The following is a 15,941-nucleotide window of genomic DNA, read 5'->3' as shown; positions in this document are numbered from 1 at the left end:
ATCACAAATAGTGAATAGTGAGGAAACCCATTTATCCAAGCAGGTAGTTGGGGAAGTTTACAGAATAGAACATATCAGACAATACACAGAATGAATGAGTTCTCTCACTGGGAGAAAGATTTCTCAGAGAAATGCCCCAATGTCACCTAAAAGAAAGTTCCTCAAAGTTTCTAGGCAGGCAAGCTAGAAATCAGGGATGGTGATGTGCTGGCTTCTCTACAGGTCTACTAATTCCATATGTCCTCTCTTGAAACAAGAAAGAAGAGGGATATCTTTCCTCTTCAAAGCTCTCCCTCCAACTCTTCTACTCTAGCATCCTCTCCACCAATCCAGGATGAGGGTCACATTGAAATGCCAGCTCTTCTCTATGAGACACTTCTCAAAGTCTTTTCTCACTCTCTCTCCGTGGGTTTCTCCCTGAAGAGAGTCTGGACCCATCATGTCTCTCCCTTGAAGAAATGGAGAATGTTTTTCTTCTCCAGAACTCTAGCATCAACTCCACCCCCATGAGATCTTGCATGCTCAAGTAGTCATTTTCTCCACCAATCTGTAAGCATGCCTAAGCTGCAGCATGCAAAATGCCTCAAGCTTGAAACCCATGATACATAAGTTGCTGGGGGAGAGTACAGTTACAACTGGAGTGGGAAACGAGTGGAATTAGGGAAGGCTTCCCAGAGGGAGGGTCTACTCAGCTGAATCTTGAAGGAAGATCAGAATTCTGAGGAGTTAAGTTAAAGATGGGCCATATTTGAAGAATTAGAGAGGGAGGAAGGAAGAGGAGGATGGTTTGTGAAAATACATAGATGTGGTGGATGGAGTGCAGAGCTCAGAGAATAGTTAGTGGTTCAGTGTAACTACAATATTGAGGGTGTGAAGGAGAATAGCATGAGAGAAAGTTATAGTTAGATGGTGGTGGGCACTAAATTCTGGACTGAGGACTTTGCCTTTTAGCTTAGAGATAACAGGGAGCCATCAAAGCTGCTTGAACAGAGGAGTGACTTGGTCAGATCTGTGTTTTAGGAAGCTTGTTTTGATGGCTACAGACTGGATGATTGGATAATGGATTGGACAGGGAAAGGCCAGAAACAGGGAGATGACCTGGGCTATTTCAATGGCAGAAGAGAGAGGTGATAAGGGCTTATACTAGGGGTGATGGCTCACTGACTGTCAGTGGAGAGAAGGTAGTGATGGGGTACAGGCCCCAAACGGAGACCTTTTTCCTAAACCCTAAAAGGCCCATTTGTCTTTAGGCCCTGGAAGAAACCTCTACCTTGAACTCTCCTTGACTCTTCCCAGTTTGATTCGGTTTTGGCCTAAGGCTATAGCCTCGAATTGTCACTAGGCCCAAATCTCTACCGAAACCTTCCCACCCTTGATACTATCCATATACATGCCTTCAGCTACTTCCCACCCTTAATCCCGTTACCTCACCTTGCCCTCCTTGGACTTCCCCTCAAGACCCTCCCTGAACCCCTCCTCTAGTCACCCCAGAAGACCCCTCAATCGATCTGTATTTAAATCTCATCCGGCTTGCAAAAGGCGCTCAGATTCTTTAGGAGTCTAGCCTATGGCGGGGCTGCTGGAGGATCTGGCCACTGTAGCTGGTCCCTAATAAACTTTGTCTTTTTCTTTGGCTAAGAAGGCTTGAGTCGAATTCTTTCAGCAGGACCCGGTGCGTCAATATTTTGGGGTGCCCAGCACCCCTCAACCTTTTACCTCTTCAGTAGGAGAGATATTTTTTGCAAACAGTAAGTAAGACTGACCGAACTTGACAGTTGAGAGAAGAGTCAAGGATGACTGAGATTTTGAACCTCTCTGACTGGAGAGATGGTGGTATTCTTAACAGAAACAGGTAGATTTGGAGGAGAGGCAGATAGATAATAAGCTTTCTTTTGAATATGCTGAGTTTTAGATGCAGATGGAGCATCAAGGTGGAAACGTCCAGCAGACATCACCAACTGGGGAAACTGGACCAGATTTTAGGAGAGCTAATAGAGATGATACTGGAACTCATGGGAGCTCAGTACATCAACCAGGGACAGAGTGTAATATAAAAATTGTGTGTGTGTGGGGGGAAGGAGACCTAAGATACAGACTTGAGGAAAATCCATGATCAGGTGGTGGGGAGGCTTAGGATCTTTTAGGGTTCTAAGACTCAGCCAGTGATGCTTCTGGTGATTGGGCTCCTGGAGTTTGCAGGGACCTCACACTTGGCACAACTGAATTATCTCATTGGAAGTTCTTAACACTAATGAAACCACAAGCTTGATCCAAAAAAGGTAATGAGAAAAAAGCAAAGTTGTAAAGAGTCAGACACAGTGAAAAGGATGCTGGCTTTAGAATCAGGACCCAAGCTCAAACCCTGTCCCTACCACTTACCACATGTGCGACATTGGGTGAGGCTCTTCAACTTTCTTGTCCTTGTCCTTGGATTACTTCCTTCCCCCTCTTCCCTTAACACCCATGAAGGCTCTGGACTAGTTGATCTAAGTCTCATTCACCTTTAAAATTCAGGGCTCCTTAACCTGGGCTTCATGAACTTTAAAAAAATATTTTGATAGCTATATTTCAATATATTTGCTTTCCTTTCTAAGCCTATTTGTTTTGTTTTATTCATTTAAAAACCTTATTTTAAGACAGGCTCTATAAGCTTCTCCAAAGCGCCAAAGGAGTCTATGACAACAAACAGATTCTTCAAACAATCTCAAAAACTACAAATCCCAAAGATCCTGGGCAGCCATCAGGGACCCATTTCCTTCTCTTTTTTGCAAACAGCCAATAAAAGAGAGAGCTGCCAAGAGTCTCTTATGACATCTGTGCTCATTAACTCCTGAGCACCTTGAAGCTGGTGGCTGCTGCTTGGAACCAGGACAACAGAGATTGGAGGAAAGCTTCTTATATATCTCAGGCTGTGTGGTTCTTGTTGGTAGTCTCGATAGTGCAGAATGGATGCAATACTGAACTACAGGATGGAGGATGTTGAAGATTACTACGAGTTACTGGGATGTGACGAACTCTCTACGGTAAGAGAATTAACATTGTTAATTTCCTCCTCTGGGAGCTGAAGGGGGTGGGACTAGCTCATCTCTGATATCCCTTCTCGCTCTAGAGCCTGAGATCCCCAAGAGCGTTTAAGGGGACAATTCAAAGTTCTGAGCTTTTAATTTTGTAATCCATTTACATAGTTTGAATAGCCTGAAGACTGTTGCTTAGAAAGCCCTTTATGGTCATAAAATCTTTTATGACCTGGGAAAGAGACTTTCTCTATATTTTGGTTTCTTTACTTAAATGTTCTATTTAATTATTACAAGAGCTTCTAGATTCACACATACATTGGCATATACACACCTATACATTAAAATGCACCTATGCTAAGTGCCTTTGAAGAGGTTTTTAACTATTAGTGGGTTTTGGAAATGAAGATGATTTAAAACAAAAGATTACATTAAAAACAAAAAGCCTAGATGTGTATATATACATATATTAAAGAACAGGTCACAAAGAGGATATCCTCAGAAGTCTCAATAGACACACAGAACCATAAACCACAGATTGTGAACATTAGGTAATATATGGTATAGAATCTATATTTTTCGAGGACTCTGATTTCTATACTCCATTTAAATATGTACTTACAGATGCAAAGATCTGAGATATTTTAATGAATGAGGTAGTGTTTTTAGGACCCCCCAACTATTTTAATGAATGAGGTAGTGTTTTTAGGACCCCCCAACTTCTAGTTCCTTGTGAAATTACCTTTCATTTACGCTGTTTATATCTTGTATGTACATAGTTATTTGCATGAGAGTTGTCTCTCCCATTAGAATACAAGCTACTTGAGAGAAGGGACTTTTTTTTTTTTTTTGCTGTTGTTGCTTTTTGTTTTATCCCCAGCATTTAGTATGATACCTGGCATATAGTAAATGCTTGATAAATGTTTTTTGATTGGATCAAACGATATAGTAAGATTGATTAAAAAAATGGGGTGGGGCAGGACAGGACCCATGCCTACCTTGGTATACTCCCTTTGGGTAAACCCCTTCTATTAAAGCAAATCCCCATCTTCTCTGCTACTAATAGTCTTAGAGGGCTTGGAAGCACTAAAAGCTTAAATGACTTGCTTAGGGTCACATGATATATGTCAGAGCTGGGACTTGAACTCAGATCTTCTTGACTATCCCCCAGCCCCTGACTGCCTCTCTTTTTTTATGTTAGGATTTTGAATTATTTAACAGAAATTGAATTTGTAAAATTAAATGATTTCCCAGATGAATCATTGGTGAAAATTCTAGTAAGGGTTCAGTTGGTCTACAACTGGAGGGAGGCAGCTTACTTTCTTGGATGGAGAGAATGATGAGATGGCATCCAAGGACCTGAGTTTGGCTCCCCTGCTGTAGTACTTTCTGGCTGCATGACTTATTCTCTCTGGCCACAGTTTGCTCATCTATAAAATATAGGTTTTTGACTAGATGACCTCTGGTCCTCAGTTTCCCCATCTATAAAATGGAGGGATTGGACAATATGAATTGTAAGGTGATTTCCAGCTCCAAACTATTGATCTGTACTATTAAAGACATATTAACTTTTTACTCTACAAAGAAGGGAGACAACTAGGGAATGATTCTCCCCTTCCCCCTTGAATAGTCTCAAACAGCCTTCCTACCTGCTTCTTGTTCTCTTAATGATCACTAACATAAAGTGTAATCAACCAATGAGCATTTCTTTTACTCATGTAATTCTCTTTTGAGGAAAAGAGTATTGGGATAGAGTGAAGTTGGCCACTAGGAAGACCTGCAAGGGAGCTAGGAAGATCTACTTTCAACTTCTGCTTCTGACAAATACTCACAAGTCTCCCAGCCTCTCAAATCCTCCTGGCAACTTTCTAAGACCATCAGTTGTAGAGCAGGTAGTCATGTAGGAGTGTCTTTCCTAGGATCTCCCTATACCAAGGAAATCATAGATCTGGGTCCTTTCTCCCTCCCCTCCTCTAAAAAAAAAAAAAAAGAAAGAAAGAAAAGAAAAGAAAAAAGAGGAAAAAAACCCCCCACACAACCCGACAGCAACTTATAACCCATTCTCTTTTATATACAATGTTGAACTATTTCATTAAACACGTTCCATTCTGTGGACAGAACAAGGACTAGCTAGATGTCTGTTCAAGTTCATGGAGGTAGCACAAGCCTAGTGGATAGAGGTTTGGACTTGGAGCCAAGAAATTAAGGTTCAAACTCCACCTCTGAGCCTTGCTGTGTCATCCCAAGAAAGCCCGGTGACCTTTCTTAGGTTCTATGACCTGTAAAATGTCTGTAAAACGAGGCTCACCATCACTTCTTGTTTTGTGGTGACCATCAAAAGAGACAGAGTCTGGAAAGCATTTTGCTCATAGATTTGATAATAGATTTCTAACACAGAGTGAATGTAAATACTAAATAGTAATTGTTTCCTGAGGGTGTAAGGCAGGGCAGTTGGGGTTAAGTGACTTGCCCAAGGTCATACAGCTAGTAAATGTGTCAAGTGTCTGAGGCCAGACTTGAACTCAGTTCGTCTTGACTCAAGGCCAGTGCTCTACTAGCTGAATCACCTAGCTGTCCCGATTGTTTTTCTTTTGGCCAGGAACCCTGAGGGTCTTCCCCTCCCAGTTTAATTTTTTTTTTTGGAGTTTTGATTAAAGGGGCCATCCCTTGATTACCTACTTAAAGAGGCCTATTAATTGAACGGTGTTACCTCACTCAAACTGAGAACCTGAAAAGACCTTAGCCTGAAAGGGCCAGCGCATCCCGATGCATCCTGGGTCATCTCCAGTCATCCTGGTGAATATCAGGCCACTGGACCCAGATGGCTCTGGAGGAGAAAGTGAGGCTGGTGACCTTGCCCAGCCCTCCCTCACTCAAATCAAAGTCAACTGCAAGTCATGTCATCATTTCTCTGATGTCATGGTCCTCTTCGAAAACAAAGGACGAACATACATATAGCCCCACCTCTTAAACCTTGTGTTACAAACAACTAAGCATTTATTTACTAAGCACCTGCTAGGGGACAAGCAGTGTGTTAGCACCCAAAGTGAAACAGTCCCTGGTGGTTAAGAAGGAGCCAAAATATCACCCATAGGCTTATTGCTGATCCTTTGAGTGATGTGTCATATTTCTTATCTCATTCATCTAAGAAATTTTTCCTTAGCATTAAGAGAGGTGCCTTTGTCTACTCTTCCCTATGATTTTGTCTGCATTTCTTCCTGCCTTCTGTTTTCTGCTTGGATTGTGAACCTATCTGTGTTGAGTTAGAAGGCTTCCATGGATTTTATTTTTTTTATTAAACTTTTTAAAATCATGAATTAGAAAATCCTCAACCAACTGGAACTTTTCATATATAAAGTCAGAAAAAGTGGATTGTGTATGAAACCATGACTCAACTCATTCAGCTTGTTAAAAAAACATATGGTAAGTTTAATGTAGGGCTAGCATTGTTTGATTCCCCTTCTGAACTTCATTTTCCACTCCACTGTGTATTTTAAAATTGTTTCATTGACAGTCTTCTTTTTCCTAGATTTTTTTTACATCACTGCTAATTCTTCTCTTCCCTTGCAACCAATTCTTGTAATCAAGCAAAACAAGCTTTTGTTGTTTCAGTTGAGTCAGAAAGTGTATATGTTTCCTTCTGCATCTATGATCTATGATGACTGACATGAGGCTTTGTAAGCCTCCCAGTGGTCATTGCATTGAACAAACACCAGAAAGAAAGTCCCTGACTTCAAGAAGCTTATATTTTACTGGTTGGGAGTGGGGTGGGGTGCAAAAGATACAGATAAGTAAATACAAAGTAATTTGGAATATGTATAAAATAAATACAAAGTAAATTTACCATTTGGCTAAACTGATATAAAGGCCTGCTATTTGAATAGTGACATAGTGATAAATAGCTTTCTGGTCTTTGTTCACTGAAGGAAGCCTCTTTCTGGAAACAAATGAGACAGGCTGATAATTTTCATTTAACATACATATTCTTGTATCGTCATCACAATAACTCTCTATGGTAGTACCACAGGCAATATTGTCCTAGTTACCACATGTTGTATATTGTGTTCAAGTCTAGACACCATCTTTTAGGAGGGACATGTGTGAGTTGGTGAATTTTCAGAGGTGACCAGCTAGCATGGAGGAAGGCTTTGAGCTCAGGCCACATGAGGGGCAGATGAACTAGAGATGAGCCTGGAAACTGACTTCAAGTCCTTGGAGGACTGTCCTGGGGCAGAAGGATTACGGGACTTGAAGGTTATGACAACAGTATGGGAGGAGATTCTTGCTCAGGTTGGGGTTGGACTCTGTGGCCTCTGGGAGAAGTTCCTTCAACTCTGCTCACCATTTTATGAATTACGAAAGTAAGGAACAGAAGGCGTAAGTGACTTCCATGGCAGGATGTGGAGAATCCTGGTCCTTCTTGAATCTAGCAACAAGAATCTTTCCCTTACACATTCTGCCTCCCAAGAGTATGACTTGTTTTAGTGAAGAGTTGAAAAAGCTGATATACAAGTGCTATATTCATCGATAACCTTGTTGATTGAAGTATCAATTTTCTTTCAGGTTGACCAAATCCTGGCAGAATTCAAGGTCAGAGCTCTTGAATGTCATCCTGATAAGAACCCTGAAGACCCCCAAGCAGGTAGTTTTTTTCATTATAAATAATTAAAATGTAAACATGTTTCTTATTAACAAAAATTAGTTTTAAAAATTATATTGCTATCTTCCATTCATACATTGCCTTCACTTTCAAACATATCCCTTATCTTTCTCCTACCAAGAGAGTAATACCTTGTATCAAAGAATTTTTCAAAAACTGAAAAAGAACAATTTCACAAAATAACACATTAACTGAGTCTTACACTGTATTCAGTGTTCTATACCCATAGTCTTCTATTCCTCTAATGAAGAGAGGAAAGTACATTTTCTTATTTCTTTTTTCAGGGCTATGCTTAGTCCTTATAATTAGTGGACAACTGGGTCTTTTCCCCTTCCCTTTCCTTTCCTTCTGCTGGAACATAGTAAGCACCTAATAAATATTTGTTGACATGACTTAGTAGAAGGTGTTTATTCATTTGGGAATTCTATACCACTGAAATCTCAGGTTCAGTTCTTATCGCCATGTACCTAGCACATGTGCTAGCAAGGAAGAAAGGAAACTAACATTTATTAAGCTCCTACTCTGTGCCAGGCCCTGCACAAAGTGCTTTATAAATATGATCTTATTTTTTTCCCACCAGATGACCCTGCCTAGGAGGTAGGTGTTTTTATTTTCGCTACTTTTCAGTTGAAGAAGTGGAGGTAGACAGGGGTTAAGTGATTTGCCCAGGGTCATACTGGAGGCCCTGGCACGAAGTAGGTTCTTAATAAATGCTCGATTGATAGATGAAAATAATGCCACAGATCATAAGTTATTTGGAGAGTGTAGCAACTGTAGTGGTCATTAGCATCCCTTAAGTCATGGTTCATTTTTCCAGAGAAATGGTACTAAAATGGTGGTGAGGTACCAAGGCTGACCTATAGATTTAAATATACAATTGAAATGAAAAAAATAGCCAAAAGGGTCACTCTGTTAGCTGGTTTTTTTGTCTTTTGTCAAAGTAGAGTTCAACAGAGATAAAGGGAAGGATCCAAAAATGACTGATATAAAAACAAAATACATCGATAAAACATTCCCAAAAATCTAAAGCTCTTGGTAGAATCCAGCAATATCCATTTACTTCGTAAACTCCAAAAACAACCATCTCTCTCTACTTCCTCTTCTAATTAGACCTACTCACCCTCAAATTCCAGAACGTGTGGTACAGAACAAATTATTTCTATTCCAATTTTATTTCTTCTATTTTGCTTAATTATTAGCATTGCAATAGTGACCTTTTCTGCTATTTTTTCATTTCAACCGAGTACTTCTGCCGTAGCATTCTGTGTTTCTAGAGAATTCAATGGATTCTTTCTTTCCCAAAGCAATGTTAATATTGGTTTTATTATTGGTTACAGAGTAAGAGGTGGAAGTGGAGGGGTGGTGGTGATGGTGATGCAGCAGGGTAGATGGCAAAGCCATCAGAGGGATTGACTGGTCAGATATGATATGAAAGAAGCATGATCTTGCATCTGAGGTCCGCGAGATACAGTGGGTCATGTGTAATTTCACTCTCTGACTCACCAGTTAGGACAGCATGTGCGGTTCAAAACCCGAGTATGTTGTTACCCAGGGTATGGTCTCAGGAGATTCAGAAGAAGCAACAGGAGGGTGGATGGAAAGTAGATGTTGGGATGGATGGTCATAAGCTCGTTTACTTTGTGGTATTTGGGTATCTCCATCAGCATATGTGAGTCAAATACTACTGGGAAATAGTCTATTTCCTGTCTGACTGAGGAGTTGAGCAACTAAAAATTAGGTTAATGTCCTTGAATAGAAATAATTAAGCAAGGATAAATATTTGAGAAGCACTTTCAAAACAAAACAAAGCAGATTTTTTTTTCAGTGAAGCTTGACTTATGGTAGCATCTGCATGATTCTAGAAAACATCAGAGTGCGTCACCGATTCTGGTTTGATCCTTGTCACTTCTGATTGCCATGGAGACAGGCTTTGCTCAATATTCCTTGTTCAATAAAACCTGATGCTGAATAAATATTGTTCAAAGTGAGGGGATATCCATGTTCATATCTTCTCTTGTATTATTAAATTAAATAGGTGACTCAGTCCGTCAATGGACTTGTCATAGAACCCACTCTGACTTCCTGGGATGCTGTGACCTTGGCCCTCCCGGACCTCAGAGGTCCTCCAACCCAAGACCTGCATTTTCTAGCCGAGGGGAAGCAATCTGCCCAAAGTCACAGATGGGGTAACAAAAGTGAGGTTTGAATACAGGTGCTCTGACTCCAAACCCAGCTTTAATCATTACATCATCTACAGTAGCCATTTTATTTAACACTAGAAAGACCAGGCATATCAATTGTATCATCTGATATGAATATTTTTAATGATTAAAAAGTCTTTTTTACTACAGTTACTCCTATCAGTATACATTACTTTCAATTCAAATCTCTATAAGCAGATATTATAAGTTTATATGGAAACAAAATTTTTTGTCCTACTATTTCCAGTATCTATAGTTTGGTATTTCAGAATATTCTTACATTCTGGGCCTTCAAGTATACCAATTTAACCAAACTGGGAAAGACATTAAGTTCTGCAAATTAAAGAGATTTCATGCTTTTCTAAGGTTGGAAAAACATTATGTTTTTAGATGATTTTAAAAAATTTCACCCAGGTAGATATTTTATTTTAACTAACCTTCTATCCTGTGTGTGGATATATGTGTGTATGTATGTATGTATGTACGTATGTGTGAGTGTGTATGTGTATGTGTATATGTACACACATGCACATATTTGATTTTTATATCACTCATTTCTGGATATATCCTTGACTCCCTTTCCCCCACTCCTACCCTCTGTATCTTCTTTTGTAAGGCAGAAAAGCCAGGATTTCCTCAGTATATGGACTCAACTGTTAAGATCCCAGTTAATTTTCAAGTTTTGTGATTCTATGAAAAACAATTAAATAAAACCAACCAACAGAGAAGCCAAATCTGATAGCGAATGCATCATTTCTGTATCCATCATCAGCCATCTCTCCAAAAACCCAAACCAAACTGAGGGCAGTTCATTTACCCCAGACAGGTATTTCAGTATTTCAGAAATCCTGAACATAACAATGATGAATGTTTGTCATTCTGATCTGGCATGGATTGGGCCCTAGAATGAGGAAATTTGAATTTGGGGTTGATTTTGATGCTGTTGCTACAGGCTTGCTGTTGAAGGGACTAGTTTGGGAAACAGTGGAGTTCCTTTCCACACATATACACTAGTCTTGGGCCAACATAGAAGCAAGAGACTTTTAAAAACAAAATGAATAGCTCACAAAAATTTCTGTGACAATTTAAAGTTAACAAGATGTTTTCCCCACAACAACCTTGTGAAATAGAAGGTATAACTAATGACTTCTATTCTGCAGGTGAAGAAAAGAAGGTTTAGAGAGATGGGATAGCTTTGATAAATCAAATTTATTAAGTGCCTACTATGTGCTCAGCACTGTGATAGGCACATAGGACACAAATACAGAAGTGAGACAAGGCTTGCCCTTGAGGAGCTTACATTCTACCAGGGTCATATGACATGTCCACAGATGAGTAAATTTAAGGGTTATATCTGTTTTTTGTCAGTTCTTCATTTTCTTACTCTTGCCCTTCATTTTCTAACTTTATCAGATTCCTACCTAGTTCTGGCTCTGTGTTGCCTGGACTTATGATTTCATTGGTGTAGGGAATACCTACAATGAGATAGATTAGAAAATGTCACTATTGCAATCCTGGTGCATTCCAGGCTCTGTGCTCACTCTTCCAAACCTCCCAAGCATGAACAGGTAGGAAGATCCCCTTAAACTGCTGCTCTTTTCCCTGCTCAGGATTCTGGGGGACCTTGAAGGACTAGGGGTATCTTTCTAAGGCTAGGGCTCATAAGCCCCTAACAATGCGCTTCGCCCATTAATTATCAGTTGATATCAATTAGCCAGGCAGGCTTAATTAGCTTTGAGAAACTGGCATTTATTAAGGCAGTGCAATAAAATAGTCCGCACAAAAACATTCCCTTAAACTGGAGGCATTCTCTCCCACGAGGACATGCAGATATTCTGGGGGAAAGTGGGCTCAAATTTTGAGCATTATGTCGCGGATGTTATTCAAAATCTGTTTCAAGTCCTTTTCTCTTACTATGGGGGCCCTCATGAAGTTCCCTTAGGTGCAGTGAAGCTTTCTGCCAGACTCCTTATATAGTCCTGAAGCTACCTTTCCTCAGTGGATTTAGTTTGTCCTGGTATCTCTTCACCTCCAACCTTTCAGAGAGCCACCTCATATAAGAAACAATATGTTTAAAGAAAATAAAAATAGAAAAAAAACACCCCAGCAAAACTGATCAATATGTTGACGAAGTCTGAAAATATATGCAATGTCCCATGCCCACAGACCTCCCACCTGTGCAAAGGAGTGAGTTGATGATGTCTTCTTAGAGCTTTACTTTGGGACCAAATCTATTCTTTGTAATTTTGCAGCATTTATCTTCCATTGTTTTGTGGTGCACCATTTACATTGGTGTATTCATTGTGTGTATTGTTTTCTTAGTTCTGCTTACTTCACTCTGAATCAGTTCATGTAAGTCCTTGCTTGCTTGCTCTTCTGTAGTGTTTCAACAATCTGCTAGCAGCTACTGTGGTTGTATAAAACCAATAACAACCAGCACACAGAATGCTGCAAGCCCAAGTTCTTTTGATCTGCTTTACTAAGGAAAGCAACGTTAAGGGGTTAACAATCTTACTTTAATCCAACATAAAAATATCATTCACTCAGCTCAAGGGGAAAAGCCAGCACCCTGAGCTTCAGAGCAAATACAAACAAATTACAAACATGGACAGACCTTGTCTGATTCAAATCTCAATGCATAGTTACCAGAATTTAACAAAGTCTGAACATCCAGGTTTACAAGCTGGAGGGCTCTTAACTGCAGCTGCCCAGAGTCTCCACATCAGCACTCCACCAAGAGTGAGAGCCCTAAGCAAATAGCTCTGTTCTATCTTTTTATGCATTCTTTAGCATCATCAAACATCATCTGAGTGACCATAACTTAAGCTCTTACTATTAGCTCTGGTCTTAGCAACTCCCCTTAGGACCCTGGAGGGCTTCATGCCCACATAGGTTTAGCACCTAGTAGCTAAGGATTTTGGGCCTACTTGGGAGTGAAGATATAATCAGACCTCCCTTCATTGGCCCCACCTGGAGCCCCACCTTAGTTACCAATGCATGTAGTCATCTTATTTGCTGTTTCTTGCAGCACAGTCACATTACATTAATGTACCACAATTTGTTCTGCCATTCCACAATTGGTGGGCATTGACTTTGTTTTCAGTTCTTTGCTACCATAAAAAAATGTGGCTATAAATACTTTGGCATATATTTGGACTTTCTTTTTTTATCAATGACCTCCTTGGTATCATGGCACCCCTGGGTTTGGATTCCCTTTTAGTGATCTTTTTAATTACATTATTGTAGTAATTTCATATATTGACTTTGGAGTTTGCTGACTTTGCATTTTCACATGTTTCTCTGATTCCTGTATTTCTGTCATTTCTTATTGTACAATATTATTCCATCATATCCATACCCCAATAGATCCATGATTTCATCTATTTGGAAGTTTTCCCCAGTAATGTAGAATGCAACTCTTCCTATCCTATGTGATTCTTCTGTAGGGTCTTCTGTGACTTCTCCCAACAGGATCCACCCAACAGGTTAGAAGCCTGATCTTCTCTCTGACATTTTGAAGGTTCCAGAGGAATATCCACCATCTCTTGCCCTTGCCTCTTGAGCAACCTCTTTTCCTATCATATATTTCATTGATGACATCCATCATTCCTGTTCTTTTTTGATTTTCCTTCTTGGTTCTATTTTTAATCTTGAGGGTATTCACTTCATGCCTTTCCATTGCCCTTTGTAATAACCATTTTTAACTCTGTTGTATTCTATGGCTTGTTGCCATATGGTAACAGTGGCAGGATGGCAGTATTAAAATGATAGGCTTTTGTTTCTATGAATGAATTAGTGAAAAACCATTTATTAGGCATTTAGTTCTGTGCCTCACACACAATAAATACTGGGAATAAAATTACAAGCAAATCAGACAGGCCCTGCCCTCAAGAAACTTAAATTCTAATAGGGGAAGACAACACATATTGGGGAATTAGATTGTAAACTCTTCAAGGTCAGGGACTGTCTTTGTATCCCCCTTTGTATCCTAGTGCTTAGTGTAGTGCCTGGCACTTAGTAGGTACTTGATACATGTTTCTTAATTAACCGATTGAATGAATGATGGCCAGGGAAGGGAATTTTGATCTGGAAAGTTACAGAAATAGCAAGTGCAGCCATAGCAAAGTGCATTGACATGCCATTTCAAGAAGCAATGGTTTGATTACAATTCTCAGAATGGGAGGTGGAAAGATAATGGGGGGAGGCTACTCTAGGGAAGGAGTCAGGGTGGACTATGGTCCCAGGGAGTAAAGAAATGAGTCCAGTAACCTGATTTCTTCTGAGTATGGTCTCGGTGGAGTGGCTGCATCAACAGGGCAGAAATGGATTCCATGAGAAGCCTGGAATCATTAAAAGAGTTTTGTGATTTCCTGAAGACAATCCAGCCTGCTGTCTTCCTGTTCAACCTAAGAAACAAACAAAAAATTATATTCATATCCCATAGGTCTTACAAATCAATTTAATCTTTAATTTAACAATTATAGTTTCCCTTCTTCCTGCTACCTCTCCCCATTGAGGGAAAAAAAAACCAAGAAAAACAAAATCCTTGTAGCAAATATGCAGTCAAACAAAATAAATTGCCACATTGGCTCTATCCAAAAGTATTATGTCTCATTCTAAACCCTGAGTTCATCACCTCTCTGGGAGAAGGTATATCCCATAATTTTATTTACCTATTACCCAAACAATGGACACTCACTTTATTTCCAGGTCTTTGTTACCACAAAGAATTCAGTAATCAATTTTTTGGTATCGATTAGGTGTTGTTGTTCTCTTTGACTTCTTTGGGGTTTATGCCCAGCAGTAGTGCTGTTGGGTCAACAAGTACAAAAAGTTGAATCATTTTCCTTAAGTAATTCTGAATTTGTATCTGGAATGATTATGCCAGTTTATAGCTTTACTAACAATATACCTGTCTTTGCGTAGCCCCTCCGATGTTGATTCAGTGCTAGTATCCTTATAAATTTGTCTATCAAATCATAATACTTTCCTTAGGATAACACTTTTCTACATGCATTAACCTATGTTATGTCTTTATGGATTTTGTTGTTGTTCAGTCATATCCAATTCTTTGTGACCCTATTTGGGATTTTCTTGGCAACTTTATGGATTAAAGCAAAGCAATTATTATTAATCCAGCCTTGAAAATAGTCTATAACCAAAGGATAAGCAGCTTGGTATAATGGAAAGAAGGGATCTAAGTTTGAGTCTTGCCTCTGCAACTTAAGGCCAATATGGTCTTGGCCAAATGACCTTATCTTCCTGAGCCTCAGTCTGCTCATCCATCATTGGGCATTTGGATGACATAACCTCTGATGTCTTTCAGCCCTAAATGTGGGTCTTTGATGCACTGCAGTGGACTGCTCAGATATTTGTCCAGCCTTGAGTAGAGCTGATGTGCTCCTAGTCTGTGTGTGCCGCAGTATCTACCAGAGCCCAGACCAGCTGGGCCCCATAAGTCGCCACACTCTGTTATGCACGTGTATGTTCCATTTTGCATCCATATATTGTGGTAAAGTAAGTTTGCTGAATATGACCAGTCTCTTTCCCTTGAAACCTTAAGCTAGAGCCAGCTAGGTGGTGCAGCAGATAGAATACTGGCCTTGGAATCTGGAGGACCTAAGTTCAAATCTGGCCTTAAGACACTTACTAGCTGTGTGATCCCGGACAAGTCAATTAACCTCAATTGCCTGAAAAATAACACAGACTCTTAAGCCAACTACAACAGGCACATTGCCCTCCCTTCCTAATCAATGAAATCAAGCTTTTCGATGATTTTAATTTGGCAGAAGTGAGAAATGAGGCAGTGACACAGACTTGCACATTGAAATAGGCAGAACCCACCAAGAAGCCCACCTAGCCCTGCAGCAGAGCAGAGGTTAAAGCCTTTGGTTTTATTGTCCCTTTTAAGACTCTTCCACATGATTTGTTCCTGTGGTTGATTAACAAAAACCCACTTTCTGCAGACAGGAATGTTTATCTTATGTGATTCACTTGATTACTTCATATATTGAAAGACATACATCAAATGAAATTGGCTTTTATCTTCTACAGTGGGGAGGGAGG

The 15,941-nt window shown here is 39.8% G+C and overlaps 1 protein-coding gene across 1 annotated transcript in view; it reads left to right on the top strand.

Annotated features, from left to right (window-relative positions):
* Positions 1–2,766: 2,766 nt before the first annotated feature.
* The window catches only part of DNAJC12 (DnaJ heat shock protein family (Hsp40) member C12), a 42,480-nt gene continuing 29,305 nt past the window's right edge, over positions 2,767–15,941 (top strand). Inside the window, exons 1-2 of the mRNA XM_036734164.1 lie at positions 2,767–3,023; positions 7,578–7,656. Of these exons, the coding sequence (XP_036590059.1) occupies positions 2,946–3,023; positions 7,578–7,656 (157 nt within the window). The 5' untranslated portion in view covers positions 2,767–2,945. The remainder of the gene's footprint in view (positions 3,024–7,577; positions 7,657–15,941) is intronic.

Source organism: Trichosurus vulpecula, chromosome 8 (assembly GCF_011100635.1).
Source record: "Trichosurus vulpecula isolate mTriVul1 chromosome 8, mTriVul1.pri, whole genome shotgun sequence".
NCBI lineage: Eukaryota > Metazoa > Chordata > Mammalia > Diprotodontia > Phalangeridae > Trichosurus > Trichosurus vulpecula.
Note: the sequence above shows the minus strand (reverse complement) of the source record. Positions and strands in the feature narration are given on the sequence as shown.